Raw genomic sequence first — 26,071 nt, 5'->3', positions numbered from 1 at the left:
ACGCGTGGTGGGGTTCCAGACTTGTGTCCCCCACGCGTGGTGGGGTTCCCCATGTGTCATGGACTCGGTTTTTTATGGGCTAGGTCCGAAAATTAGGCCTAAAATCGGGTAGTTTGAACCCGAATATTATTCTTTTGTCCGAACCGACTAAGGACACGACGTTGCTTAACTAGTCCTATGCAAGCAAAATAACTACCAAAAATAGGACTAATATTTAAACAAAACTATATCTTTTTTTTAAAAAAATATTTTTCAAGATTTAAAATAGCTAAAAAAATATTAATAAAACTATTTTTTTGTAATTTTCGTTTTTTAATAAAGACAAAATATAAAGTAATATTTTTGTATTTTTCCAAAATTAAAATGACTACAAAACATTAATAGAATTATTTTTTGTAATTTTCGAATTTATATAAAGTACCAAAATAAAGTACAATTTTTGTATTTTTTCAAGTTTATGAGAAATACATAAACTAAAATTTATATATGTGTTTTTGTGATTTTTTCTTTTTTTGCAACAAAATAAAGTAAAATAGTTAAAATGGCTATATTAGACCTAATTTCACATATTCACGCTAAAAATGTGAAAATTCTCGGGGAGGGTCAAAAATCCGGTGTCTACAGCTGCCCCTCTTTGACTGGAAACACGAAGAGTTTTCCGACAAAGAACGACTAGACATGTTTTTGACCCGACCATTACTTGGAGGGACTACACTACGGAAAGGAAGGGGATGTGACCGAGCCCTGGTATCTGAGCTGCCTACATATCCTTGGTTATACAGGAATCAGGCCACGTGTAGTTCGGAAATAAGAGAGATGGTTAAGTGTACCGAGGTGTAGAGCCGATCGAGGTGTCGTTCCGTTGAGGTTCCGGTCCGTGGTCCTGTCATTACATCAAAAATGAAAACTGAAAAAGACTAACTAAGCCTATCAGCTACTAGTTACAAGGATTCCTATCTTTAAGTCTTCTGAAACTTGATCTTGAGTCTTGAATGGTGCTTCACACAGACTTTGGATTTGAACCTTGCTACTTGATAGTTGTAGGTGCTAGTTCTTGAGCAGGCCATATTTGTTTTGCCTAGATATCCTTGAGTAGACCTTGATACCCTTTTTGTGTCCAGCTTTTGTTGACCATCTCAGACTGTTGACTCGCATTCTTGAGGCGAGCTTCTGCTATTTATGACTTGGTTGAATGCTGGGGATTTTAGCCGTAGCCTTCTGATTCCCGGTGCTGGGGATTTTTATTGTTTCCTGCAGGGGATTCCTGTTGTATTCCTCTTCTTTATTGATTCTAAATGTGCTCCTTTCTCATATGAGCGGGCTTTTGGCTTCAATACTTCAATTGTATTCCCTTATTCTCCAGGTGGGTGCCTGATTTCTATTTCTTTTCTTTATCCTTGTTCTCCAGGTGGACGCCTGATTTCTTCCTTCCTTTGTCCTTGTTCTCCAGGTGGACGCCTGATTTCTTCTTTTCTTTGTCCTTGTTCTCCAGGTGGATGCCTGATTTCTTTTTCTTTGTCCTTGTTCTCCAGGTGGACGCCTGATTACTTCCTTTCTTTATCCTTATTCTCCAGGTGGACGCCTGATTTCTTCTTCGTCGGCTTGCGTTTTCCTCCGATGCTTTTATTTTGTGAACTTGAGGGATGGTACGGGCCTTTTGCTCCTCTGAGTACTAGTTTTCATTTTGCTTGATCCGCTGGGGACATGGCCTTCTTCATCAAGCCTTTCAATGGTTCCTTCGGCGGTATGGCTCTCTTCATCAGATTTGCCACGCTGGGCATGACTCAATGTTCACAAGCTGCTTCTTTCAAAATGCGTCCTTACGCGTCCTTTTGACTCGTGTGCCTGAGTTTGCCGCCTTCTGCTTCCCGGTACTGGGAATTTTTATTGTTCCCTGCTGGATATTCCTGTTGTAACCTTCTACCTTCCGGTGGGGTTACTGCTCTCAAAAACTAAAACATAAAAATATTCCTCTCGTTATACAGGTGGGCGCCTATTTAAACTAAGACATGAAAATTATTCCTCTCGTTATACAGGTGGGCGCCTATTTAAACTAAGACATGAAAATATTCCTCTCGTTATACAGGTGGGCGCCTATTTAAACTAAGACATGAAAATTATTCCTCTCGTTATACAGGTGGGCGCCTATTTAAACTAAGACTGAAAATTATTCCTCTCGTTATACAGGTGGGCGCCTATTTAAACTAAGACTGAAAATTATTCCTCTCGTTATACAGGTGGGCGCCTATTTAAACTAAGACATGAAATTTATTCCTCTCGTTATACAGGTGGGCGCCTATTTAAACTAAGACATGAAATTTATTCCTCTCGTTATACAGGTGGGCGCCTATTTAAACTAAGACATGAAAATATTCCTCTCGTTATACAGGTGGACGCCTATTTAAACTAAGACTGAAAATTATTCCTCTCGTTATACAGGTGGGTGCCTATTTAAACTAAGACATATTTGATTTTGTTTTCAGGTGGGCGCCTATTTAAACTAAGACATGAAAATTATTCCTCTCGTTATACAGGTGGGCGCCTATTTAAACTAAGACTGAAAATTATTCCTCTCGTTATACAGGTGGGCGCCTATTTAAACTAAGACTGAAAATTATTCCTCTCGTTATACAGGTGGGCGCCTATTTAAACTAAGACATGAAATTTATTCCTCTCGTTATACAGGTGGGCGCCTATTTAAACTAAGACTGAAAATTATTCCTCTCGTTATACAGGTGGGCGCCTATTTAAACTAAGACATGAAAATTATTCCACTCGTTATACAGGTGGGCGCCTATTTAAACTAAGACTGAAAATTATTCCTCTCGTTATACAGGTGGGCGCCTATTTAAACTAAGACGCGAAATTTATTCCTCTCGTTATACAGGTGGGCGCCTATTTAAACTAAGACATGAAAATTATTCCTCTCGTTATACAGGTGGGCGCCTATTTAAACTAAGACATGAAATTTATTCCTCTCGTTATACAGGTAGGCGCCTATTTAAACTAAGACTGAAAATTATTCCTCTCGTTATACAGGTGGGCGCCTATTTAAACTAAGACACGAAATTTATTCCTCTCGTTATACAGGTGGGCGCCTATTTAAACTAAGACATGAAAATTATTCCTCTCGTTATACAGGTGGGCGCCTATTTAAACTAAGACATGAAATTTATTCCTCTCGTTATACAGGTGGGCGCCTATTTAAACTAAGACATGAAAATTATTCCTCTCGTTATACAGGTGGGCGCCTATTTAAACTAAGACATGAAAATATTCCTCTCGTTATACAGGTGGGCGCCTATTTAAACTAAGACATGAAATTTATTCCTCTCGTTATACAGGTGGGCGCCTATTTAAACTAAGACTGAAAATTATTCCTCTCGTTATACAGGTGGGCGCCTATTTAAACTAAGACATGAAAATTATTCCTCTCGTTATACAGGTGGGCGCCTATTTAAACTAAGACTGAAAATTATTCCTCTCGTTATACAGGTGGGCGCCTATTTAAACTAAGACATGAAATTTATTCCTCTCGTTATACAGGTGGGCGCCTATTTAAACTAAGACATGAAAATTATTCCTCTCGTTATACAGGTGGGCGCCTATTTAAACTAAGACATGAAATTTATTCCTCTCGTTATACAGGTGGGCGCCTATTTAAACTAAGACATGAAAATTATTCCTCTCGTTATACAGGTGGGCGCCTATTTAAACTAAGACTGAAAATTATTCCTCTCGTTATACAGGTGGGCGCCTATTTAAACTAAGACATGAAAATTATTCCTCTCGTTATACAGGTGGGCGCCTATTTAAACTAAGACATGAAAATTATTCCTCTCGTTCTCCAGGTGGACGCCTGATTTCTTCCTTCCTTTGTCCTTGTTCTCCAGGTGGACGCCTGATTTCTTCTTTTCTTTGTCCTTGTTCTCCAGGTGGATGCCTGATTTCTTTTTCTTTGTCCTTGTTCTCCAGGTGGACGCCTGATTACTTCCTTTCTTTGTCCTTGTTCTCCAGGTGACTCTTTTTTTCTTTTCTTTTTCAATCGTTAGTTTTTTTTTCAAATTCAAACGTTGTTTTTTTTTTGTGTATCTTAGGAGAAAGATTCATCGGACTAAGATTTTGATCCTAGGAGAAAGTTCGTCAGACTAGGTCTCTATCTTAGGAAAAAATTCATCAGACTAAGATTTTGATCCTAGGAGAAGGTTCGTCAGACTAGGTCTTTTCTTTTTGGTATCTTAGGAGAAAGATTCATCGGACTAAGATTTTGATCCTAGGAGAAGGTTCATCAGACTAGGTCTCTATCTTAGGAGAAAAATTCGTCAGACTAAGATTTGGATCCTAGGAGAAGGTTCATCAGACTAGGTCTTCTTTTTTCTTTTTTTTAATTCATCAGACTAAGATTTTGATCCTAGGAGAAGGTTCATCAGACTAGGTCTTTTTGTTAACAACTTAGGAGGAAATGCATCTCCTATGGGTGAAACTAAAACAAACTTAGGAGGAAATGCGTCTCCTATGGGTAAAACTTAAACTTAGGAGGAAATGTGTCTCCTATGGGTAAAACTTAAACTTAGGCGGAAATGTGTCTCCTATGGGTAAAAGTGAACTTAGGAGGAAATGCGTCTCCTATGGGTAAAACTTAAACTTAGGAGGAAATGCATCTCCTATGGGTGAAACTAAAACGAACTTAGGAGGAAATGCATCTCCTATGGGTAGAACTCTAATGATTTCAAACTAGGAAGTGCGTCTCCTATTAATGAAACCTTCGCTTTCTTTTTTTTTTTTTGAATTATTTACTTACCTGCGTTGTCCTCCCTCGAAACTGTTGGGGATTATTTAGATGGGGATGACTTTTTACCCCCCTTTTCTTTTTTTTTCATTATTATCTTTTTATTCTTTTTTTTTATTCTTTTTTTTTGTTTAGCTTCTTCCTTCGAAGACTACCTCCCTTGAGAGTCGTTTTGCCCTTCCCCGAAAGGAACCGCTGAGGATACCGACTTTCCAACCTTGTGTTGGACTCCTCGCAACTACTAGGGATAACACTGTTGGGGAATTATTTACTTACCTGTTGGGGGGGTAAAATATTATCAGCTGGGGGTACCTGACTTCCAGAAAATTTTCTAAATGGAAGGAAAATTTTCTGCCCCAGTTTGATAATATCCCTTGTGGCATTCGTTTCTGCATCAATGCCATTTCCTTTACCTGTTTCAAATCAAACAAAATTTGTTAGTTTAAAACATGGTGGTTGGCTGTGATACTCCTATTGGGATGGCTTTCCCTTTCTCCTTCATTGCGCTGTGCTCCACGACTTGTTGGGGATGATATTATGTGCTGGGGATAATCCCTTCCTGCTGGGGATATCCCTCTTCTTTTGTGGCATAGCTTGAAAACTGGCATTTCCCCGACCCTTTAGTCTAGTATGGATTTCGCCAAATCATGCTCACTGCTCTCCTTGCTTTGTTCATGGGCCTTGTTTTTGAGGTTTATAACCTTGGTTTTGGCAAGGATATCCCTCTTGACGCTCGTCAATCCTTTTGTCAATTCCCTTCTGCTGGGGATATCTTTATTGACACTGGCCTCGCGCTTGTTCCTTGCTGACTATACCATTTGGATGTACTAGTCAGATCTCATCTTGAAAAGCTGATGGCATATTTGAAGTCATTTCATACTTGTTCTGACCAGACAGACTCTATTGGGGGGTTTTTCTATGAAAGGAGAAAGATAAGAGAAACAAAATAAAAGACAAAGGAAACGATGACTCTTTTACAAAAGAAACTATAAATAAAAATCTATCAAACGCAGATATCGACTCTAATGGCCATGACATGCGTATGTGGCCTATCCTCTACCGTCAATCATCTTTCAAGATCTTCAATTGGCGATTCCCCATCTGATTCTCAATCTTATTCGACTTGTAGTGCCCGAAGGGTTTTCACTATCAAGTCTCTCTCATTTTTGGTTCTTTTCTCAGCTTTCATCGCCTTATGGTGCCTGTGAAGGTTTTCACCAATAAGACTCTCTCGTTTTATATCTCTCTCCAGCTGGGGATTTGGAGTGTTGCTGGTATGACTCTTTCTGTTGGAGATTAGAGTCCTTTCTGATGTGGAACAGAATGTTATGTTCGCCGGTAAGACTCTTCATTTGTCTGACTTGGCATTTTTTAAAGACTGATCAGAAGGTCTTTCTTTGGACCGTAATGTGGGTTTTGGATAGGCTAGAAAGAAAGGGTATAAAAGGCTCAAAAATACATTAATTTTGGGTTATTAATTACAACCTTCGAAATTAGATTTATTTACAACAAACGCAACCTTTGCCCCAGTTTCTTGCTTGGGGATATTTTAATTGATTTTTTTTTCATTTTTCAAAACTATGACCGAGCCGTGAAGCGCCTACGTATCCTCTTTGAGGAATCAGGTCAAACGTAGTTCCCAATTCCTCTTTTTCATTTGACTTTCTTTTTTTTTCGTTATCATTTTCTTTTCTTTTCTTTTCTTTTTTTTCGTTTTGTTGTTTTCTTTCTTTCTCTCTCTTTTTTTCGTTGCCACTGATTCCGAACGAGGGGTATGAAAGAAAATAAATAAGGCTCAAAAGGGGTTAACGAAGGATAAAGTGTTTAGGTAGCAGAACAAAATGCCTTCGTCATTCCAGTCTTCAAAACATGCCAAGTGCAAACAACACAATTGAACATAGATTTATAGTCTCTTCCGATGGTGCTGGACTTTGACAATTATGTTAAACATTTTATTTTTCCTTTGTCATTTCTAAAGCACCGTTGGGCGACACTCTCATTATCATGAACGACCTTCATGCCAATTTGGCGAATCTTGCTTTTAACGGTTTTCTTTGTGTTTAACTTGCCCCAGTTCCACATGACTCGGGCTTCAAATAATCCCAAACCGTTCTTATTTCCTTTGAATGCTTTGATCACTTTCCCAGGGTTTTATGATTAACTTTTAAGATTAGGCCCAAACTGGGTGCATGTCATGTCCCTAGAATCGGCATTAAACGAAATGATAAAAGGACTAAACAAAAAGACGACTGGAACTTAACAAAAGACCGGCTTTGCATTAGACTACCGGCGAAATGGTTTGAATAATAAAACAAACAAAACAACCAAAATAAAATCCTAACACAACCTCGACAACACTTAAACAAACTGATATGACAAAATGGAAAGATAAGAAGGTTTGACGCCAGAAAATATTCGGATTACAACTCTAAGAATAATCCGGACAACAGAAATGACAACAAAATAAGCCACCACCAGCTTCTCTTTTGCTAACCAAGGAACGGAGCGTGCTCCCACTTTATCAAGACTGGCATCTTAGCCACTGAGCTTCGCATCAATACTGTCAAGACCATTACCAGCTTCAATATCATCAATCTCCGTCAACAAGTTTCCAACAGGATTCGAATGCTTTTGTCATCAGGCCTGATCCCCGCAGAGTGTGCATCATGAGGTGCAAGTAAAGGATTCTGGGTGTCATTGTCCGGCTTACCACAAACCAACCACCTTAACTTTGTGATTCAAAACGAAACAGGTTAAAATGGACTCAGTCCGTCCCCATTATTAACAACATTTTTTCTTTTCTTTTTTTTCATTTTTCTTTTTTTTCGATTTTTTTTCAATTTTTTTTTTCTTTTTTCTTTTTCATTTTTTCATTTTTTTCATTTCGTTTTTTTTTTTCATTCTCTTTTTTTTTTTTGCTTTTCTTTTTGTTGTGGTCGAATCTTATGGAGATTGCCTACGTATCATGACCCCGCATGAATCAGACCTTGCGTAGTTCGGGCCGATAAAAGATAAACAACAATGAACATTTTTCAATTTTCATATTAAAACAAACTGGGTTTCGAGGATTTAAAGATGACCCACAAACTTGAAAATCAAACAAACCGCATATTCTAATCAAAAGATTTATGAAATCAAAAAACAAAAGGCTAGCTCCCTATGTTCGACAAATGCAACCAAATGGTTATTTTTTGCAAATGTGGCCCCTTCTAAATTTCACATGAATTTTTGAGGCCGGGGAGGATTATTTTATGACACTTTACACACTTGTCCATTCTTTTACGAAAATAACCTTTCGACAACTGAAAGATACTCTAAGGCTATTTCGGCAAGAACGGTTTAAGATGCGGCCGAAGCTGGCTCGGCTTATTATGACAAAATCCAAACGGTATTCACCTGACCGCCGACTCTTTGTTTTTTTCAAATTATAATAAAATCTGGTGTTGCAAACACGACCCTTCAGCGCCTCGGGGACGAAGGTTATAAGGCTGTGTGGGTCCACTGGACCAAATCTTAAAAATGACCCGAAGGTGGCTGTTTATGCAAAGTCAGCCTTCCGGCGTCCCTTTCGGGAACATTCGGCTATTTATGACAAAACAGCATCACGTGACTTCTTTATTAAAACTTGACATATATATTTTCCGTTATTTATTTGTTTTTGGTTATTTTAGCAAAATGGTGGGGTTGAACCCGATGAGAGTTGCCTACGTATCTCACATCCGGTGAGAATCAAACCCGCGTAGTTCGGGCCAATAAAAGATAAACAATAATAAACATTTTTTTAATTTTCATATTAGAACAAACTGGGTTTCAAAGGTTTGAAGATGACCTACAAACTCGAAAATCAAACAACCCGCATATTCTAATCAAAAGATTTACAAACTTAAAAACCAACGGCCAGCTTCCTTTCCCTGTTTGTCAAATGCAACCAAATGGCTATTCTTGCAAATGTGGCCCCTTCCAATTCTCACATGAATTTTGAGGTCGGGGAGGATTATTTTATGACACTTTACCAACTTGTCCATTCTTTTACGAAAATAACCTTTCGACAACTGAAAGATATTCTAAGGCTATTTCGGCAAGAATGGTTTAAGACGCGGCCGAAGCTGGCTCGGCTTATTATGACAAAATTCAAACGGTATTCACCTGACCGTCGACTTTTTGTTTTTTTCTTTCTTTTAAAATTATAATAAAAACTTGGTGTTGCAAACACGGCCCTTCAGCGCCTCGGGGACGAAGATTTTTAAGGCTGTGTGGGTCAACTGGACAAAAATCCTAAACATGACCCAAAAGGTGGTTGTTTATGCAAAGTCAGCCTTCCGGCGTCCCTTTCGGGAACATTCGGCTATTTATGACAAAACAGCATCACCTGACTTATTTATAACTCTTTTTTATCGTTTTTCAAATTAGAAAAGTCAATATTGCAAACACGGCCTTTCAACGTCTCGGGGACGAAGATTTTTAGGCTGTGGGGGTCAACTGGACCAAATCTTAAAAAATGACCCAAAGGTGGCTGTTTATGCAAAGTCAGTCTTCCAGCGTCCCTTTCGGGAACATTCGGCTATGTCTTGATAAAACAGCGGCACCCGACTTCTTTATGACAATTAAAATTTGACATATTTGTTTTTGCTATTTTTTTTGTAAAAGGGGAAAGTTACATCACTAGACTTATTTACGACAAAATTAAAAATCTTTGACATGTTTTTTTTTTGTTTTTTTTTATATTTGTTTTTGGCTTTTTAGCAAAAGGTGGGGTTGGATCCGATGAGGGTTGCCTACGTATCTCACATCCGGTGAGAATCAAACCCGCGTAGTTCGGGCAAATAAACTATTTTTGAGAAGACCCTTTTCCATTTTCTATTCTTTTTTTTATATATAACAAACAAACAAACTATTATTTTTTATTCATAACAAACAAACAAACTATTATTTTTCATTCATAACAAACAAACTAACTAACATAAAACCTAAAACATTCCTTCTTTTTCATTTGTTTTTCTTATTCTAAAGAAAATGTTTTTTTTTTTGGAATTTTTTCCTTTAATAAAAGAAATGCTTGAATTTTTAAAGAAGAATCAAAATATTTTTGAATTTTTTTTTTGGATTATATACATATTTATTTTGGAACAAATAATAAAATCACGTTCAACGCCTGACTCTTTTTATTTTATTTTTGGCATTTTCATAGACAAATAAAATAAAATAAAATATTTTAAAAACCAGACTCTTTTTCATTTTTATTTTCATGGCAAAACAAACTATTTTCTTTTCTATATTTTTTGACAGAACAATGATGATTTTTTTTTCTATTTTTCCTTTGCTTTTAATATAACAAACTAATAAGACATTTTTTTTTCATTTTCAAAATTTCGGCAGAGTTTCGATACTACTCGGACATTTGTTTTTTTTCTTATAAAAATAAGTAGTTATATCTCTACACTGTTATTTTCTCATTTTTTTCACGTTTTTTTTTAATCCGTGGAAAATGATGGAAACATGCAAAATCTTTTGAATTTTCATGCTTTGTTTTTATATGTATTTTTATTTTTTATATTTATTATTATTTTCAAAAATGTGGCATGGGAAACATAAGGATTTCCAAGACATCTTGGATTTCGCAAATGTTTCCCATGCGCTTTTTCCCAAAAATGAAGCGTGGGGGACATGTGGAATACCAAGGCTTCTTGAATTCCACAATGTTCCCCATGTGCTTAATTAATATAATAGCATGCTTAATAAAAAAAATCGTGCAACTTTCTTATTTAACGTGATCAGCATGATAAGGAGTGTCATTTGTCCGCAAATATCATTGGTCCGCCAAATGACCCATTCACCCTTGAATAAATACAACATGTAGCACTTAGGATGCCAAAAGATGGTCTATTATTTTCAGGTTGCCTGTCCTAGACGGACCCAACCCCTGTGTTGAGTCCCCTAAGTCAAATGCACATGATGCAAATAAACGTTCCTACTAGGGATCCGGCATGAAGTCATGTTGTTCTATGTTCAAAAACCTGGGTCGGTGTTCTAGACGGTGTACCTGAGCGGACAACTCGAGCTGAGGAAGGAGCTCCTTTCCGGGAACCAAAAGGTCAGCCGGCTTAGAAACTTTCCGAGCCTCTTTTATTCAGGGTATGACACTAACAGAATAGGGAGTCTCAACCAGTAAGCACATCCCCGGAGGTAAGAAGAGAAAGGTTTCGGCACAGTTTATATACAGTTCAAATAATATCAAAGCGGTAAAAGCAACATTTAGCACATTAGGCTCAAAACATGTAATAATCAGATAATAAATAAAGCCAAATAATAACAATTATTCTAAGCTCGAATTCTTAACCCTGAACCAGTGGTTCTGGGTCATTGATCCCCAGAAGAGTCGCCAGAGCTGTCACGCCTCCTTTTTCCGCACCCGCGAGGGTACAAGGGAGTTTTTTCCAATTAAAGGACAATCGAAATGGGATTGGTTTAATTATTTCAGAGTCGCCACTTGGGAGATTTAGGGTGTCCCAAGTCACCAATTTTAATCCTGAATCGAGGAAAAGAATGGCTCCATATTACAGTCTGCGTACCAGAAATCCGGATAAGGAATTCTGTTAACCCGGGATAAGGTGTTAGGCATTCCCGAGTTCCGTGGTTCTAGCACGGTCGCTCAACTGTTATATTCGGCTTGATTATATGATTTTATACAAATATGAACTTATGTGCAAATTTTAACTTTTTACCGCTTTTATAATTATTATTTTAAAAGAATGTGAACATCATTTAAAACACGTCTTTGGACTACGTCACATGAAATGCACCCATAATCCGGAACACATTTTATTTGATGTTTTGGGATTGGGATTTGGGTCGCATGAAATGCACGCCCATGTTTAAGAAAGTAAATTATTAAACACGCGCCTAAAGAGACTATCGCGTTATTATTTTGGGAAGGCCACGAAATTCACTAAGCGGCCCTCCTGAATTCTAAGTAATTTAAAACAAGTATTTAATGAGGGCCCCGCAATTTGTATTTTTATTCGGCGAGGCTCATCTCATTCTTATTTTTTAAAGGAATTTGCAACGTCATGGAAATGCATCTCGGGCCACGCCACAATCAATGTGCTCGTGATTAGAGGCGTATTTCGATCCCGTTGAGATTTGGATTTGGGTCACATAAATGTGCACCCGAGTTTAGGGAGATAACATTATTAAAGGCGCGCCTAAAGCAACTAGCGCATTATTATTTTGGGTAGGGCCGTGAAATTTGCTAAATGGCCCGTCCCGGAATCTAAGTATTTAACGCATATATTTTTGTGAGGGTTCCGCAATCTGTACATTTTTTATTTTTGGCGAAGCTTGTCCCGTTTTTTTTTATTTTTTTATTTATTTTTATTTTTATATTTTAAAAGGATGCCATTTTTACGCCTTTAACAATACTAAACCTTACGGCTTCTTTACAACTACAATCTCATAACTTGTCAAGATTTAATAAAAGAAGTTAAGCGAATGAGTGTTTCGGGCGTAGTAACAACAAGTACTAATGCTAATTTTATCCGAATGAACTAAGCAAAGGGCCACGAACAAATTAACATCAAACTTGTGTCATAGAACAATTAACCCAACTTAATTAAATGACAGCAAATAAACAAGAATAACATAACGCAAAATGAACAAAATGCATACGACGAAAACATAAGCAGAAAATTATCATATCAATTTATATATTGCATCTTCGAACATTTAACGTAAAGTTTCTTTATCTAATACATCGAGGTTTACTAACCTGAATAAACAGAAATGTATAGAGCCATGGACCAACCCTCAACACCGACCTCGACGGATAACCTCGAACGGGAAACCATAGAGAAGGTCGTCATAGCTCGGACTGAATAGCTCGCGCCAGAAACTCGAACACGAACGGACCAAAAATGAGTCACGGCTGGGACTGGTTTTTCCAGGTGGTTATTTGGACGCTCGTTATTTTCAGGGATGGGTTCGACGGAGTGCCGATTGAGGGTCATTTGGCAAAGTCGGAGTTCAGTGGTCGTTTGATCCACTGCTGGGCACGATGAAACGACGGGGAGGGACTGTTCGTGGTAGGGGTGGCAGTTTGGGCGAGATGGTGAGGAGCCGATGGGGGAGTTGGTTGCGATGGAGTTGGTAGCGGCAACAATGGTCATTGGAACAGTGGTCGACGAAGGGAGCTGGGAGCGAGGGCTGGTTGTTTGTTAGCGGTTCAGGCGTTGGGGGTGCTGGTCGGAGGTGGTGTTTGGACGGTGTTTGGGTAGTGATGTTTGCTGGTTGTCTTTCGACGTGAGGGAAGAGGGTCGGGGATAGTGTCGACGATGGAGTTTGGGCTGGTAGGAGGAGGAGCAACCGTGGGCTGTGACGACGGGACTGGTGCGTGGTGGTTTCCGGCGTTGGTTTGGACGTGAGGGAGTAGGGGTTTCGACTGGTTTTTGGGGCTGGTGGGTTTGTGTTTTTACCGTAGGGATCGTTTAGGGTTTCTTCTTCTTCTTTTAGAAGAAGAAGATGAACAGTCCCCTTTTCCAAATCCTGTTCCTAGAATTTCAAAAGTCCTCCTCCAAATGTGTTTTGCCCGTGTATTTGATAACCTTCTGCCAAGAAAAATGAGCCCCACGCGTGGTGGGGTTCCAGACTTGTGTCCCCCACGCGTGGTGGGGTTCCCCATGTGTCATGGACTCGGTTTTTTATGGGCTAGGTCCGAAAATTTGGCCTAAAACCGGGTAGTTTGAACCCGAATATTATTCTTTTGTCCAAACCGACTAAGGACACGACGTTGCTTAACTAGTCCTATGCAAGCAAAATAACTACCAAAAATAGGACTAATATTTAAACAAAACTATATCTTTTTTAAAAAAAATATTTTTCAAGATTTAAAATAGCTAAAAAAATATTAATAAAACTATTTTTTTGTAATTTTCGTTTTTTAATAAAGACAAAATATAAAGTAATATTTTTGTATTTTTCCAAAATTAAAATGACTACAAAACATTAATAGAATTATTTTTTGTAATTTTCGAATTTATATAAAGTACCAAAATAAAGTACAATTTTTTGTATTTTTTCAAGTTTATGAGAAATACATAAACTAAAATTTATATATATATTTTTGTGATTTTTTCTTTTTTTGCAACAAAATAAAGTAAAATAGTTAAATTGGCTATATTAGACCCAATTTCACATATTCACGCTAAAAATGTGAAAATTCTCGGGGAGGGTCAAAAATCCGGTGTCTACAAATACCACGTATTGATTGTTATTTGGTTCTTATACTGTGAAACAATTAATGTATGTGCTTAAATTTGTATTGTTTGTTAGTCGCCAAAGTGACCAAACTAGTATGTTTAGAAATATGCATACATAAAAATTATAGTTTATCCATGAAATTAATGAAATGCCTATAATTTAAAAATAGTAGATAAATTAATTTTCACTATTGCTAGAACTTAAGGATTTACCCAAAGGTGCATCAATTATTCTATGAATAGTGAATATGATGAGGTAAATTAATATTCTTAGTCAAATATGTATTGTTTGTCCAAAGATGACATATATATTTGGTTAAAAATATTTAATTACCTATTAAGACTAAATGGCATTTAAATTATGATAGTGTGTCGTAGTATCTACCCAAAGGAGAATTGTGATATGCTTTAACTGTTTTGTTGAATCCATATTGATTTGTGAGCATGTATTATCTATTTTGTAGCTATTCCCTTTCATTCGCTTGCTTCGTCTGTTACTGTGTTCAACGGATTGAACTTCTCTGAATGGCGTGAACAAGTCCAGTTCCACTTAGGTGTAATGGATCTTGACTTGACTCTGCTGAATGATAAGCCCGCTGCCATTACTGATTCGAGCAGTGCGGATGAGAAGTCTTTCCATAAAGCATGGGAACGCTCTAACAGGCTAAGCCTTATGTTTATGCGAATGAATATTGCCAACAACATTAAGAGTACTATTCCACAAACAGAAAGTGCCAGAGAATACCTGACGTTTGTGGAAGAACATTTTCGTTCTACAGATAAGTCTCTCGCTGGTACACTAATGGCTGAACTCATGACCATGAAGTTTGATGGGTCGCGTAGTATGCAAAACCATATCATCGAGATGACTAACATTGCAACAAGACTTCAGACCTTGGGGATGAAAGTGGATGACTCCTTCTTGGTTCAGTTTATTCTAAACTCGTTACCTCCTGAGTATGGACCTTTTCAAATTAACTATAACACTATTAAGGATAAGTGGAATGTTAGTGAATTGTCCAATATGCTTACTCAGTAGGAGTCGAGACTTAAGAAACAAGGGAATCATTCAATTAACCTCATGGGTCAAGGAGCTGGTAAAGGACTTAAAGTGAAGACCAACAAGTTCAAGAAGAAGAAAGCACCTGCTAAAGTTCAACAGGATGCTAACAAGGAATATAAGGCAGATACGTGTCGTTTCTGTAACAAGGAAGGACACTATCAGAAAGATTGCCTGAAACGTAAAGCTTGGTTCGAAAAGAAATGTACAATTAGTGCTTTTGTATGTTTCGAATCAAATTTAGTAGAAGTTCCTAATAATACTTGGTGGCTTGATTCTGGTGCAACTGCTCATGTATCTACTACGTTGCAGGGATTCCTTACGATCCAAACTACAAATCCAAATAAGGATTTCTTGTTCATGGGAAATCGTATGAAGGCTCCAATTGAAGGCATAGGGACTTATCGTTTGATCATTGAGACTGGACGTCACCTTGATCTATTACAGACTCTTTATGTACCTTCAGTTTCTAGGAATTTGATTTCTCTTTCAAGACTTGATGTTTCTGGATTTGATTTAAATTTTGGAAATGGATGTTTCAATTTATATAAGAATGCTATTTTTTATGGTTCTGACTTTCTCAGTGATGGTTTATATAAATTGAAACTCGATATTGCTTTTTCTGAATCCCTTCTTACTGTTCAACATAATGTTGGAATGAAACGTAGTTCACTAGATGAAAGTTCTGCTTACTTGTTGCATAGACGTTTGGGTCATATATCCAAAGAAAGGTTAGAAAAATTAGTAAAAATGAGATTTTTCTGAATCTAAATCTTACTGATCTTACTATATGTTTGGACGGCATTAAGGGAAAACAAACCAAGCATAGTAAGAAAGGTGCCACAAGAAGCACCCAGCTTCTTGAAATTATACACACCGATATTTGTGGACCTTTTGATGTTCCATCTTTTGGTGGAGAGAAATATTTTATCACTTTTATCAATGATTTTTCACGTTATGGATACATCTATTTGCTGAAAGAAAAATCCCAAGCAGCAGATGCTCTTAAAGTGTTTGTTAATGAGGTTGAAAGGCAATTAGATAAAAAGGTGAAAATCATTAGGTCAGATAGAGGTGGTGAATATTATGGCAAATATAATGAATCAGGACAATGTCCAGGTCCATTTGCAAAGTTCCTCGAGGAACGTGGCATATGTGCACAGTATACTATGCCAGGAACACTTCAACAAAATGGTGTTGCAGAAAGGCGCAATCGAACACTTATGGATATGGTTAGGAGCATGATAAGTAATTCCTCATTACCCAAATCATTGTGGATGTATGCTCTTAAAACCGCTGTATATTTATTAAACAGGGTTCCTAGTAAGGCAGTTCCAAAGACCCCTTTTGAACTGTGGACAGGAAGGAAACCTAGTTTAAGGCACCTGCATGTTTGGGGTTGCCCAGCGGAAGCTAGAGTTTATAATCCACAAGAAAAGAAATTAGATTCTCGAACAGTAAGTGGTTACTTTATTGGTTACCCAGAGAAATCTAAAGGGTATGTGTTTTACTGTCCAAACCATAGTTCGAGAATTGTTGAAACCGGTAATGCAAAATTCATTGAGAATGGTGAAGTTAGTGGGAGTGTTGAAAAGCAAAGTGTGGAAATTAAAGAGGTGAGGGTCAATATTCTATTACCTAAAAATGTGCCTACTTCCACACAAATACCAAATATTGTTCCAATTGTTGAAGAACACTTTGACAATACCGAGAAATATTTGGATGAAACACTTCATGAAGAAACTAACTCACAAATATCTGACACAAATGAACCACAAGAAATTCCATTAAGAAAATCTCAAAGAGTTAGAAAATTGGCTATTTCGGATGATTACGTGGTTTATTTGCAAGAGCCAGATTTTGATATTGGTCTTAATAAGGATCCGGTTTTATTTTCACAAGCCATAGAAAGTAATGAGTCTGAAAAATGGATTGATGCCATGAAGGAAGAGTTAAAATCCATGGAATACAATAAAGTCTGGGATCTTGTTGAATTGCCAGAAAGTTCTAAGAGAATCGGGTGTAGATGGGTCTTTAAGACCAAACGCGATTCAAATGGCAATATTGAGAGATACAAAGCCAGACTTGTTGCCAAGGGTTATACTCAGAAAGGAGGCATTGATTATAAAGAGACCTTTTTGCCGGTCTCAAAGAAAGACTCGTTAAGAATTATTATGGCTTTGGTGGCTCATTATGATTTAGAGTTACACCAAATGGATGTGAAAACTGCCTTTCTTAATGGAGACCTCGAGGAAGAAGTTTATATGGACCAACCAGAGGGTTTCGAAACTAAAGGAAAAGGTCAAATGGTGTGTAAACTGAAGAAGTCAATATATGGACTTAAACAAGCCTCACGACAATGGTATATAAAGTTTAATGATACCATAACATCTTTTGGATTTGTGAAAAATACCGTTGATCGGTGTATATACCAAAAGATCAGTGGGAGCAAGTTTATATTTTTAGTCCTATATGTTGATGATATTCTACTTGCTGCTAATGATTTAGGCATATTGCGTGAGACTAAAGATTTTCTCTCTAAGAATTTTGAAATGAAAGATATGGGTGAGGCATCCTATGTGATAGGAATAGAAATATTCCGTGATAGATCACAAGAATTATTGGAATTGTCTCAGAAAGGCTATATCGAAAGAGTTCTAGAGAGATTTAACATGAATAATTGTTCAACAGGAATTGTTCCAATTCAAAAAGGGGACAAATTTAGTCTCATGCAATGCCCTAAGAATGATGTAGAACGAAAGGAAATAGAATCAATTCCTTACTCTTCAATTGTTGGTAGTCTGATGTATGCTCAGACTTGCACAAGACCGGATATTAGTTTTGCGGTCGGAATGCTAAGAAGATATCAGAGTAACCCAGGAATTGATCATTGGAAAGTTGCTAAGAAAGTTTTGAGGTACCTGAAATGAACGAAGGATTACATGCTCATGTATAGGAGATCCAAGCATTTGGAAGTTGTTGGATACTCGGATTCAGATTTCGCTGGATGTATTGACACTAGAAAATCCACGTTTGGTTATTTGTTCCAATTAGCTGAAGGAGCAATATCGTGGAAGAGTACCAAACAGTCTGTTATTGCTACATCCACGATGGAAGCAGAATTTGTGGCATGTTTTGAAGCCACAATTCATGCATTATGGTTGCGAAACTTTATTTCAGGACTTGGGGTTGTCGACACCATTACCAAGCCGCTGAAAATTTACTGTGATAATTCTGCAGCAGTATTCTTCTCCAAGAACGATAAGTACTCCAAAGGTGCCAAACATATGGAATTAAAGTACTTTACCGTCAAGGAGGAAGTTCAGAAACAAAGAGTGTCACTTGAGCATATTAGAACTGATCTCATGATTGCAGATCCATTAACGAAAGGTTTACAGCCAAAGATATTTAAAGAACACGTACATAGAATGGATCATGGCTGTATTTATGACTGATGTATTTATGATGTTTTGACACTCTGAGCTCATTTATATGCTTCTGATATACATTAGTGATTTCCTGTTTCTCATAATGGTGTACACATTATTGTTTTGAGATATTATAGGATAAGTCTCAATAAGATATTATTGTGGACCATAATATTTTATAGCTTATGGACCTGGTACAATGAGTTGCTAATGTTGTGATATATGGAAGGGAGTATGTAGACAAATTATATATAACCGCCATAACTCACATTTAGTAGTTTATCGTATTATGGTATTTATGATGGACATTATAGAAGAGATTTGTTTATGCGCAACTAATGTTACTATATTAAATATTAATATTATGTGATTATTGGGCCAAATGGGAGAATGTAAACTATTTTCTTACGTGTATGTGACCCAATAAGATTAAGCCCATAATTAATATTTAATTAATGAGCAAATCTCATCCGTCTGATCGGTTAGTGGATGAACGTACCGGATTAAATGAGAACCTCTATAAATTGGTCCTCTCCCCACCCATTAGGGTTACCGGATTTTACTTTCTTTCTTCCATCATTAAAGGCGGCGGTAACATAAAGTTAGGGCAAGGGGCAAGAAACCAGTTTTTGAATTAACGCTTCCGCTTCAAGATAATGGATTCCGCTTCAGGTATGTTTTCTATGGCAATTACATATAAGATTATCATGTTCAAGATCCTGATATAAATTAAAGTTTATGCTTACAGTTTGATCCACGAAATATTTTGATCTATGTCCAGATAGTGTTTTTAATGATCTAAGTAAAAGGAATCATATCTAGAGTTGTCTTTCTTCTCAATTGGATCTTAAAAGACGTACCTTTGCTGAATAATTGAAATTAATAAAAGTTTACAAACTTTGGCTTTTTCTTTTTTGGTGCAAAGTTGGTTAGTAACCTATTTTGCTAAATCATTTCACGTGCTCTTTTTTTCGATATCTTCTTGACTACTCCCTCCGTTTAACTTTTATTTGTCACTTTTAGTATATCAAGAGAAAATAATTTCTGTTTTTCTGTTATACCAATAACATTAATTATTCATTTCAAATTATTTTCTCAAAACAATTAAAAATACGCATCAATTAATATGAGTATCATAGTAAATTATGCTTCATTTATTATTTCTTAAAGGGCGTAAAAAGTCAAAACGTGACAAGTAAAAGTGAACGGAGGGAGTACTTGCTAATGTAATAGCTTGTCATTTGTTTATGCATCACCTTATCACTTGATGATTCAGCAGCTTGTCATATGATGATTCAGTAACTTGTTATTCTTTATTTTTTGAGTTCTAATCCTTATCTTTTAGTACGTTTTAATCCCACATTAATTATTGACCATATTCCTTCAATTTTGTATGCCTATATAAAAGCCTTTAATCCCCTTAATTTTAATTATATTGTATTGAGTTATACAATAGCAGCAAATAGTGAAAATTTCACAAGTAGAATCTGGGGAGAGCTGAGCGTACACAAATCCCTACCATAAACCTTTAATTTGCTTCTTCTAAGAAAGTGTGTTTCATCTTAAGTAACTAAGTGAGTCATTCTTAGAAATAGCCAACCAAGGCGGTCTCATGTTTAGCTATCGTGTCATAGTCGAATATAACCTCACATGTTTAGCATCTTTGAAAAAGGACAAATGTGTCATTTTTCTATTTTATCCAGAAATTAGTAATCTCGAGATTACTTTCCATATAGTATAAAATATGGTATACAAACATTGTGGTGTAACTTCCACTTGCTGCATATATAGTAGGGGGTGAGATTTTCACTCTTAAAACAAAGGATAAACTGATATGTTAAGACCCTCAAAGGGGTGGATTGTATTCATTAAAGTCTATCATCTTCAACGCCCACGTCAATTGTACAAAAGTCTGCCATAGTGGGATGATCGAAATATCTTCAACCTTAACTAGAGATCTCAAATTCGAGCCTTGGAAATGGAGAATCGGCAAGGAGTCACAAATTCGAGCCCGGGAAATGGAGAATCGGCAAGGAGTCACAAATTCGAGCCCGGGAAATGGAGAATCGGCAAGGACTCAGCAAATTGGAACCCTAAGAACCATTGGCATGCCTCCGTAACAAAACAACCATTGGCATGCCTCCGTAACAAAACCAGTCCCAGTAACGCACTGAGACGACAAAAATGGAGTTCAATTTCTCCTTCTCTGTATAGAAAGCTAGAAAGGGTATAGCTAAAATACTACTCAAAGAAAGAGCTACTCCTCAAGGTCATAATCTCAGGCTCAGCAGCTTGATTACTACATTGTCAAGAATCACCATAATTATACTTGGAGAAATTTGCATCAAGAACCAATGGAAAGGTAAAATGCCAAAGCTCTAAAGAGAATTGTTAAGGTAGTGAACAAAAATTACTATGATGCAATAAGGTATCTTTTGTCAAAAAAGAACTGTCAAAGAAAGCAGTTGCAACATGCCTATTGAAGGTTCAAAACTTCAAACACAGCTCATGAAAGGGACTCAGAACCTAAACCATGAGAGCATAAACAACAACAACAACAACATACCTAGAATATTCCCACAGGTGTAGTCTGGGGAGGATAGTGTGTACACAGACCTTACCCCTACCTTGCGAAGGTAGATCGGATGTTTGCGATAGACCTTCGGCTCAAGAAAAGCATAAACACAGCAATTTAGATAAAGGAAATACAGCAAAGGAGGATCCATGTAAAGAGAGCAGTAACCACAGCCAGAACAGAAAAAAGATAACAGATAGTATTAGAAATCTAAGAATGGAAACTAAACTATGAGCACAAACAAGATGAAGAAGAGAACTGGAAATGCAATAAATTTTATTCGCATAATAAACTCAATTAGTCAAAATGCTGTAGTTGATAAATGACAATCCAGGCTCCTGTCAACTACTCTCAAAATTAATATGCAAAAGACGTATGATTAAGAACTGGTCGATAAGGGCCTAATGAAAATAAGGTGGCATTAATAAAAGCATCCAACAATACATTAACCCAAAGTCAGAAACATAAAGCAACTGAATCCATGAGGGCTATGACCAGAACATGATATGCAATAGAAATCTCATAAATAGAACATATTGGATATACAGTAAAAACAATAAATCAGAAAACTATCAACTAGCCAACCCAGTGGGACTGCAGCAATGCAAGTATCATTTAACAATTCAAGAGCAAACTAGTTTTTGCAAGCCTCGTGCACAGTCAATATCACCACCCAAAACATCAAAAGAGAGATAGTTTACCATTGATATACAAAAGCATAAAGCTCTCTCGAATCCAAGAATATAACTAAACTAGCACAAGCAGCATATAGACTGATATAAGAGCGATCCATAATGAGTTCATAGTATCCAAAATGGTACCACCACCAGTCTAACAATTATCTAACAAGTATGAAGTCCCAAAATATAGATGACTATTCTACTCATATACCAGCACTCCAATCAAAGATAGAATCATGTGTGTTAAGAGCTTGCTAAATGAAACAACAATCTTATATACAAACATACCACCTATTGAAATAGTCAACTAAGCTCCATCAGTGGGCAGTGCTGCCATGAAAGAATTGTACGAGGATTCCAGATCAAAGTGGAGTTGACGAGCCTGCTGTTCTGTCAACTCATCTGCAGCCCCCATCTTCGACAACCTTGAAAGCCACTCTCTCATCTTTGTCTTTCCCTCAAAATCCACCGGCAGAATCGACAGCTTATTGAGGGAAGATGAGAGCTCTGACAACAGGGGATGGACCTGGTCAACTGCAATCATGTTCAACTTCAACGAGTCCATTGCAGTGATGAAATTCTGCACACACTCGGCCACAACAGCAGCTGAAGTTACAGCTGACATTGAAGCAGCAGCTCGGTGCTCTACAGTAGCTGGCACACCAGAGATCACAAGTCGGTTTAGTGCAGCAGGGCAATCCATTTTGTAGGTGTCATGAAATCGCTCAATGTTAGGTACAGCATCTTTCAATGTAGAAGATAAGGTCTTGAACTGAGCAATCAGTTTCTGGCACTCAGTTTCATATACAGCTGGTGAAACGATGTCACGAACATAAGCCTTCTCTAGCTTCTCTGTCGCTTTGATAATCGCAAAGAGCTCACCAAAGTTGTCATACATTTCCCTTTCACGCTTGTCATTCCATAGCTTAACCTCCATCAGAGTTTTCAAGTATAATTTTGAAATAGTAAACCTTTTCAACAGGGTTGGAGAAGAGAATGGGACACGCGCAAAGATGCCAATCTTTGTCACTGCAAAAATATCACAACCTAAGATTACATCGTTGCTATGACTAACAAATCCTAAAATTATATAAAACCAGAATGTAGCTGAGGTTAATTTTATGCTTATGGGACTGCAAACATACAAACATCTAGACATATCCCTAATATTCATCTAAGATTCCATTATGAATGAGAACAAGTACAGTTACCTCAGTCAGAATGCATTATAGACAATCACATCTTCCACCCATGCCGCACAAATACTGTATAGATTCTCCTATACTTTCTAGTTGAAAACTTTCTCAGCTTTGATTATATATGCAGAGATATTACAGGATGTTCCTAGTTGTCTGACAGAAGCTTTACTTCAGCTCTAGTTAGCTAGAGAATGATTTCTATAAATCAGTAGATACAAACAAAAGTTAGACCATGACCCTAAACAACAACTAATAACAACTTTTAACCATTCTAGTCTTGGCTTTATAAACCAAAGCCAAATATGAGGGAAAGAGCAACGACAAAACAATGCGGGATAGGGGATAAATGAAAAATCCAAACTACCGAGGCCAAGGCCTAACTTTTGTGAAGTTCATCCAATGTCAAGACAGCCTAAAGTGCGTAAACAAGATAAACACACGTAGATACACAGTTAAATAGAACTATCATGACCAGATGAATGAAATTAAACCACTTAAACCTTAATCCATTAACTTGGAATCACCCATGTGAGTCTATTTCTCCATTCATGGTTCAGCTCAGACTTTCCTCTCTTTCCACCACTCTTTCCATAAGTATAGTAAAGCATTGGAGCAAGCTTAATCAAGTTCACATAAATGATCATATAAGAAACACTACTTTCCACTACATTTGCCTCTTTTTAAAATTTCTTCATTTGTTTTCAATCTTATCCCCTTTCACCCATATTCATTTGATAGATCAGTTTTAGAAAGAAAAAAAAAACTTTATTTCGTAAGCTCATTGCACCTGGTTTTCTTAATCTTCTTTCTCAAGAAAAGGTCTTAATAAGCGAAACTGGACTTCACCCAAGTATGCACAATAAAGTTCCAAGCTTTTATTAGCAAAAAGGAAAAAAGAGAAAAAGCAATGATCATTGGTATGACATCTCTAGAGACACTATCATTGAGATTAAAATATAAATACAACACATAAACTTCAGCAAAGTAGAGGGAACTCAGTGAACTCCAATTTATACTAACCACATTAAACTATTGAAACCTTATTCAGCGCAAAAGGAAAACATTATGGGGTCGTTTGGTTTGAAGATTAGTTATGCTGGGATTTGTTACGTTGGGATTAGTTATACACTTATACCGAGATTAGTTATGTTGGGATTAGTTATCCTGGTATCATTTCTTATTGACTGTTTGGTATGTTGTATCAATCCTGGGATGGTCAAATTTACTGTTTTATCCTGGGGTAACTTAGCTACCTTCATTAGGTAGGGATAGGGTAAGGTCTACGTACAGACTACCCTCCCTAGACCCCACCTGTTGGGATTTGGGAATATACGGGGTCTGTTATTGTTGGTATTGTTGTTGTATCCTGGGATAACTTATCTATGATTACTATTCCACTCTCTGCAGGTATAAGTTATCCCAATACTACTTTTTTAAACCATTAATCAGCATTGAACCTTTGACCTAGTAGTTTGGAGAGAGCTCCCCAACCTCTATGAACAAGGATGGCCGGTTATCCCAGTACTACTTTTAACCCTGAGATGGCTTATCCCAAGATTAGTAACCAAACAAGGGATAAAGCGATACTAAATTTTTATCCCAGAATTATTTTTGCTTTTCCATCATATCAAACGACCCCTAAGAGTAGCATAATTGCTATCTGCGTCCACTAACTTAAAATCTTAAATTTACTCTATATTCAAAAATAATTTAACTAAAAATTTCGTATTTTACCCCTAATGAATTTATTTAAAGTCACAAAAATGTAATTTTTACACCATAAGTTTTAAAATTTTGTTTTTCTTTTGTCTTAAACTCTGTGGCCAGTCATCACATAAATTGAGCAGACTAATTTATTATAGACTTAAACAACAGTGCTTTCATGAACGTGGTAAACAGAGATTAAAAAAAAATCCCAAAACACCCATTAGCTAAGAAATGTATCAAATCAACCAAAAGAGAACACAAATCTAAATGATGTGCTACAGTTGACAAATAGAAAAATTAACCTAAAACTTAAAGTTAACTCCAAAAATAAGGAGATTTAGAAAAAAACGCAATTAGAGAATATGCAATACAGTATAAAGTATAAGGATACATAACCCAGATGAAACTAGTTAATTACCTCAAAGAAACATGGCGAGCACCGCAAATCAAAGAAATTTGGACAGGTTAAAAAATAATCAGGCAGCTGTGTGTGTGTGTGTGTGTGTGTTTGTTATATGGAGAGAGAGAGATAGAGACGTATGTATGTATGTACAGAGGAAAAGGAGAAGGTATGGGACGCGGCTTTGAATAACGGGAAGTGTGTTGCAGTCCTCCTAATATTGGTTGCGTGTTGAGTTTGCTGATTTTTCTTATATTTAACTAATCCTCCACTATTCCAAGTTTCATTGGCTATATTATTCTCAAATTTTATATTTACCTTTTTTTTTATCTGGTGTTCGATAGTTGGAAGGCGAGCCTCGTAGCAACGGTAAAGTTATCTCTATGTAATCTATAAGTTATTGATTTGAGTCGTGGATTAAGACATTGATGTTTGCATCGAGCAGTGTTTTAAAAGGCGTTTTCAGGGCATGCCCTAGGGCGAGGTGCACCAAAATTACCCTGAGGCAATTGTGGGGAGCGAAAGTCATAAGAGGCATACACCCGAGCGTTAAGACATGTTTTTAAAGTGAGGTGTAAGTTCAACAGACTTTTTTAAATTAAAATAAAATTTGTTGAATAAGTCCTTAATATAATACCCTAATTCTCAAAAGTTAGCTTGTAATTACTCAAAAGTCTTAAAAAGGAACTGAAACATTAAATTTAAAAGTCAATACCTTTTTTTATGGCTAGAAGCCCTTATTTATGGTATTTCCCATTTTTTATTTTCTCCATTAGTCTGCTACTATCTCCCAAAAGCAATGAACATTTATTTATTTATTTATTACAAATACTAGAAAACTTCATTCTCCTCCATGGCAGCAAGTTTAAAGTTCAAATTGTAAGTTAGCCATCCTTTTGTTCCTTCTTATAGAAAACTTTATTCTTTTCAACTCAAGTTACTTGTGCTTGCAAGTAGTAGATAATGAATAATTTTAACTAAT

At 36.8% G+C, this 26,071-nt stretch overlaps 1 protein-coding gene across 2 annotated transcripts; it reads right to left on the bottom strand.

The window, feature by feature from the left end:
• Positions 1-21,882: 21,882 nt before the first annotated feature.
• LOC107826798 (vacuolar protein sorting-associated protein 28 homolog 2) lies at positions 21,883-25,314 on the bottom strand. 2 transcript variants are annotated; one of them, XM_075242111.1, is made up of 3 exons: positions 25,108-25,314; positions 22,995-23,180; positions 21,883-22,812 (listed from the first exon to the last, which is right to left on the bottom strand). In XM_075242111.1, exon 3 carries the CDS (start codon positions 22,718-22,720, stop codon positions 22,091-22,093), a length of 630 nt encoding a protein of 209 aa, XP_075098212.1. In that variant the 5' UTR covers positions 22,721-22,812; positions 22,995-23,180; positions 25,108-25,314; the 3' UTR covers positions 21,883-22,090. The 2 variants fall into 2 exon arrangements, with proteins under 2 accessions (XP_075098212.1, XP_016509318.1); XM_016653832.2 differs by lacking the exon at positions 22,995-23,180.
• Positions 25,315-26,071: the final 757 nt, after the last annotated feature.

Source organism: Nicotiana tabacum, chromosome 21, assembly GCF_000715075.1.
Source record: "Nicotiana tabacum cultivar K326 chromosome 21, ASM71507v2, whole genome shotgun sequence".
NCBI lineage: Eukaryota > Viridiplantae > Streptophyta > Magnoliopsida > Solanales > Solanaceae > Nicotiana > Nicotiana tabacum.
This window is presented reverse-complemented; position numbering and strand designations above follow the sequence as displayed.

What these genes read in the sequence shown, in the direction of transcription:
- LOC107826798 (XM_075242111.1), bottom strand. Translation starts at nt 22,720, where the DNA reads ATGGAGGTTAAGCTATGGAATGACAAGCGTGAAAGGGAAATGTATGAC.